This window comes from Micromys minutus, assembly GCF_963924665.1.
Source record: "Micromys minutus genome assembly, chromosome: 10".
Taxonomy (NCBI): Eukaryota; Metazoa; Chordata; class Mammalia; order Rodentia; family Muridae; genus Micromys; species Micromys minutus.
In genome coordinates, this window is record NC_137979.1 from 63,495,173 (window position 1) to 63,501,172 (window position 6,000).

Sequence of the window (6,000 nt, forward strand, 5' to 3'; positions counted from 1 at the left end):
GGAGTTGTAGGTGATTGTAAGCTACCTGGTGTGGGCACCGGGAACTGAACTCAGGTCCTCTGGAAGAACAGTACATGCTCTTAAGCATGAAGCCATTTCTCATTCCAATTTTTCAAAAAAGATTTATTTATAAGTACTTTGTCTTCATGTATCTATGCGGATCATATGCACGTGCATGTCTGGTGCTCAGAGAGGACAGAAGAGGACATCAGATCCTCAAGAACAGATCTGATGAACTACCATGTACATGCTAAGAGTCCAAACCCAGGCTTTCAGCAAGAGCAAATGTTGCTATGCCAGGTCCCAGCTATCTCCCCCAATTCTAAGTTCCACTTTGGAGCCTGTTTTGCAATGCACATAAATCATACTGGTTCTGTACACACACAGGACAGCTGGACAGACACAGTGTGAAGCTATCTTCTGAAAACCCTCTCTAGAGAACATTACCCTACCTGAGGGACACCCGGGATGGCCCGGCCCATCCCATAGCAGGCGAAACCCCCTGGGCTCTGTCAGTGGCCACGCTCCCTTAATGTCACTTTAAATGTCATACAGACAGAATGGCAGCTCCTCTTGCACAGGGTTTATCTAGCTGGTGTTAGAGTCAAGAGATGGTGTGGTGCAGCCGACTCACACCAACCCCCCACAGCAGGCCCCACTCACAGCTCCGTGCGTGTTCCTTGGAGAGCAGGTAGTTGGCCAGAGGTGGCGTGTAGGTCAAGCACTGAATGGTGGAGTTCAGGAAGCAGGTGTTACCCAGGTTGTGCAGCCCTGCACCAACTCGGAAAACGCGTTCCCACCTTAAGGACAGCCGCTCCACAGGGAAGAGCACTTTCTGTGGGGCAGGAACTCCATCACCTCCACTTCCAGACACACGCTCGGTGCCTAGAAGAGAAAGAGCTGAGGGAGCAGGAGGAGAACAGGCCATCCCAGGACCTCATGAATGCGCGGAGCTGAGCTCAAGACCGCTATGGAAGAGCCACGGCGCAGGCCCTTGTCCTACCTCACGGCAGCCACTGGACCCTGTACCACACCACACGATATAAGACCCCCCCCCACGTCTGAATTTTCAACTCCCACTTTCTTTCCAACCCTAACCTTAGTTACGTGAGTGTGACAGGAGTGGAAGGCCCATGTGTGCACGGGTTAGAGGACAACTTCTAAGAGTCAGTTCCCACCGCCCTGAGGCAGTGTCTAGTGTATCTCCTGCTGGGTGCACACTGCAGGCTGCTGTCCAGGAGCATCCTGGAGATCCTCCTGTCTCCTGAGTTCCTGGTGTACTGCAGCACCAAGATCTGAACTGATGTGGGGTCAGGCTGTAGGCTCTGGGCAACCAGGTCCACACCAGGCTCACACAGCTAATGCTTTCTCAGCTAAGCCATTTCCCGGGTACTGGGACCTACTTTTTGACCTCATTAAAGATGGGGGTGAGGTACAAGGAATGTCCAAGTCCACAGCCATCCTTCCTACTCAGCTCTGCATCGTGACATCTACTACTGTAGCCCACTGACCCCGGAAACCCCAAACTACCCCAGCTGCTATACACCTGGTCAAATGGCCCCAGTACCTGGTTTCCTGGCCTGCAGCTCATCCCCGCTCCTGTGGCGACTGGCCCCCTCAGGCTTGGAGTTCAATAGCACATATTTGCTCTTCAAGGACTCCAGCTGGTAGGAGAAGCTCTTGCTGGCCGGTTCAAACTCAATCCTCTGCAGAAGGACCTTCTTGGCTGAGGTTGCCAGCAGCTTGCCCAGGTCTCCATCCTCTGCTGAGTCCTTGCGGCCAGGCTTCAGAGCCTCCTTTAGCTTATCAACTATCGGCATGGTGCATTCCTGTGGGGGCGGGAAGGACCCCAGACCCATGAACAGCTACATCCCAGAACAAGTACATGACTTCCGCCTGTTCATGCAGCAGCCATCAGGACCCAGAATGCACAGGGGCAGCTGACCTCACAGCAAGGAGCTCCCCATGTGGCAATTGGCATTATTCCCTGCGACTAATTTAAAAAGTAGTGACTGGCTAATTCTCACACACTCTGGTTACACAACAAATGTGAAAATTTAATTGGGGGATGGGGTGGTAGAGAGGGCTCAGTGCCCACATTACCCTTTCAGAGTGTAGTTCCCAGCACACTTGTCACAGGACTGACAAGCACTCCTGGCCAGCTGCAGGGGACCTGATGCTCTCTTTAGAACTTGCGGGCACCTGCTCTCACATCACGTGTACGTACAATTAAAAATTAAAGTTAAAAGAAAGGACTCTTAGCTAGTAGTCCACACACCTTTAATCCCAAACTTGAGAAGCGGTTCCAGGTGGATCTTAGTGAGGGGGACACCAGTCTGCCTTACAGTTCCAGGCCAGCCAAGGCACACACACGCTCGCTCTCTCTCCCTCCTCCCCGCTCCCTTTCTCTCATGCGAGCACAGAAATGAATCAGCTTGTAAGTCAGATGGCCCAACATGTCTATACAGGTCTCTGCTCTTCTACAGAGGCCCGGGGCCACATCCACTGAGCACATGGACAGGCCCAGTCCACAGCTGTGAAGCAGAGTCACCATCAGGTTTCCATGGCTACTTTAAGAAGACAACACAAAGTGTCCCAGCTTCTCGAACGGCCACGTGGGGATGACAATTATCTATATTGGTTCAAATAAAATATAAAAATCAATTTTACCTTTCTATTTTTCTTATTTAGCTGCTGTGAACACTGACCTTGCACTTGGCCACTCTATGCTAGGCAGTGCACACACACTTGGCCACTCTATGCTAGGCAGTGCACACACACTTGGCCACTCTATGCTAGGCAGTGCACACACACTTGGCCACTCTATGCTAGGCAGTGCACACACACTTGGCCACTCTATGCTAGGCAGTGCACACAGACTTTCTCAGCTGTGGGCATGGCTACTCAACGCTGCCTTACTCCCAGCACCTGAGAAGCTGAGGCAGGACTGCCACAGATTCTAGGCCAGCCTGGGCTAGAGTAGAACCATGTCTCATTCAAACATACACAGAAGACACACAGCATACACAGACCCACACTCACACAGACACACACACACACACACATACACACACTCTAAACATGAGTGGAAGGCCTGTGTCCCATTTCCTGTAGCTAACTTCAGCTTCAGGGATGTAACTGGGAAGGTGGCTATTGCGATCAGTCGGTCAGGATGCCTGCTGCACAGCAGTCCCTAACAGAAGCGCAGAAACTGCAACAAAGAGAAGCTTCTTCATCACCTGATAGCCACACCTGCACCCCCACCTCAACACATCCCGCTACCATTAGCTGTTTGAGTCACAGTTAGAAAAAGACATTTCCTGAAACTTCTCACTTACATCAGTAAATGATACCCACCACCCTGATTCTCAAAGAATCAGCCACACAGCTTAGCTAAAATTTCTCTACCCCAAAATGAACAAAAACAATAAAAGTAAGCACCCGGACAGAAGAATGGCAAAGACTTTTACACGCAGAGCAGTCAATGCCGGGTTCTGGTCACTGGAAGAAACAGAGACGGGAAACCTCCAGCTTACCTGGGAGCCTGAGCCTGGCTGCTGCTTCTCTCTGCAGCAGGATAAGGGAATCAGGTTCTCAAGGGAGAGGCAGAACTGACCCTGCGGGTGCTCCCCTACACTTCAGCCTGCTCAGTCACCAACACTGCCAACTCCAGAATAGGCCAGCACCTGGAGGGTGATCAGTGAGACGTCACCCGTGCGTGGCTTCTCCCGCTGCCTCTGTAGTGGCTTTCTTGCTTGAACTGTGACCTTCTACCAGGGAAACTGGTATCGTCAAGGTTAAAGGAGTCAAAGCACAGAGATGCTTGCCTCTAATCCCAACATTCAAGAAGCTGAGGCAGGAGGATCAAGCATTCAAGTGTAGTAAGACTTTGTCTTAAGGCGGAAAAAAAAAAAGCCTCTCTATGCTGAATTCATAATGAGTCCCGAGGATACTTAACAGATCACTGTAGTTATGACGTGAATTACATCACAACCACACACACACACACACACACACACACACACACACACACACACTCACACACAGCAACTCCAGTCTGAATAGCATGTCCAAAGTTACAAGTTGAGAAGAATAGGTAAAAACCTCAAACTTTTTTTTAAAACTTCATTAGCCAGGAAGATGGGTTTTGTTGTTGTTGTTGTTTTTAATACATGAAATTCGATTTTTCTAAATATAAATTTCTTCATCATTTCCCACTACAGTCAACTCATTCCCATAATTAAGGAACATTTTTCATCTATTCAAATGCATGCAGATGCAAAGGGCGGACCAGTAAGCACAAGGCCACTTTTGAGAGCTTAGACAATTGCCTGACCAATCTTGGTTCACCTCTCCACTCCCTTACAGAAAGCCTCAGAACTCCATCTAACCAATGCCCCCACCCCCAACAGAATGCAGATGGGAGGCGGCCTGGCTTCTGAAAACCCCCACTACACAAACATCATTTTCAAAATCACACAAACCTTCCCATGGGGTGGTGAGAACTTTGTCCTGGCCTAACCTGGTTCAGGGATAAGCAAATGGGAGCATTAACCCAAAACCATTTGCCATAAGGGCCTTACGCTTAAGGCAGACTCACTCAGCCAAGATAATTTTAGAAGTTATAGCAGAAAACTGTCTATAATTCTACCTGAAAGATACAGCTGTGTGATGTAGGATCGAGAAAAATGCTCTTGTAATTCCCAGCAAGCCCTCATACATGCACACGCAGCACGTGTGACTCTCAGGCCGAAGAGGATGCTCTACCCAGGTCTCTTAAGGACCAGAATACTCCGTGCCCCCCAATTTACATATCTAATTCCGAACTCAAGCCTGGCTCCTCCCTTCTGACAGATACCATTTAAACAAAGCATTTCCCTCATCTTTTTAAACTGTTTTCCAAGAAACACTCACGTAAGATTCACAGGGTCATTCACATGCTAGGGAAGACAGACAGAGCTGGGGTCTCCAAGGCATCCATCCCACCGCAGAGCATCCCGAGCCAGGAAAAGTTGAACTACATGTCTCTTTGGCATCCGCAGGCATTCGTAGCTAAGCAAGGTGAGGGGGTATATTCCTCCCTGTTTTAGAATGCTATTCTACTATCTCCATCACCAAGGGTCACGCCACAGACGCAGGCAGGTTCGCGCGCGCCCGTGCGCGTGCACACACACACATAAGCAATGGGCATTTTGGTTAGAATGCTGCCCCGCTGTTACATCTCGGTGTGGATCCGCGTTAAGGATCTGACCCTTCCCTAGTCTATATGATGGACTACAGCTCTTCCTCCACCCTAAGATCTGCAGTCCCGGGAACACCCTCAAAGGAACACCCGCTCTGAGAGACCCACCAACCGCGAGGTCTCTCAGATCCCAGCGATCCCACGTTCCAGAAGCTCCCCGGGATGAAGAGAGACTGATGCAATTCCCCAGCTACGCTAGGGTTCGCGGGCACCCCTCACATCACCTGTCCCTTCCTCGGGGTCCCTGGAATCCCTTGTTCCTCCAAGCCCCTCGCACCCCAACCTTCTCCAGTGTTCCCTACGCCCCTCGCACACCCTGTCCTCCCCGGAGATCCCTGTCCCTCGCGTCCGATGTTCTCTCTGCGTTCCCCGGTGCCCTCGCCGGCCACGCACCTGTGAGCCTTCGCTGGAGTCCCCAAAACCCGCGGGCAGAGCGCGAACCCTCTTCGTCCCAAGCCCCGCGGAAGCTCCTGTGCTCCGTCACGCCCGACCTCGACCTCCTAGGCCTCTCGGGAACCCGCGGAAGGCCCGCGCAGCACCAGCGTCCGCTCCGGGCCGGGCCAGCATGCGCACCATCCGGGCCTCCAGAGCCTCACACACGTGTCACCAAGACATTTAAAGGAGCCTCACAACTGGGTGTTCCCTGAGTCCTCGTGGAGAACGGGATCTCTTTAAGAGACGGAGCTAACGCCGACTCGCCTCCCCGGACCCGCCCTTCTCTGCTATTCGTGACGCACACGTCACCTCTCCGCCCCGCA

General features: G+C 51.5%; 1 protein-coding gene across 1 annotated transcript in view; it reads right to left on the bottom strand.

Moving 5' to 3' along the window:
- Positions 1 to 5,775, bottom strand: part of USP36 (ubiquitin specific peptidase 36) — a 28,474-nt gene extending 22,699 nt beyond the window's left edge. The window contains exons 1-3 of the mRNA XM_080924465.1: positions 5,636 to 5,775; positions 1,568 to 1,829; positions 664 to 885 (exon numbers count right to left, since the gene is read on the bottom strand). Of these exons, the coding sequence (XP_080780591.1) occupies positions 664 to 885; positions 1,568 to 1,820 (475 nt within the window). The 5' untranslated portion in view covers positions 1,821 to 1,829; positions 5,636 to 5,775. The remainder of the gene's footprint in view (positions 1 to 663; positions 886 to 1,567; positions 1,830 to 5,635) is intronic.
- Between the last annotated feature and the right edge of the window lie 225 nt (positions 5,776 to 6,000).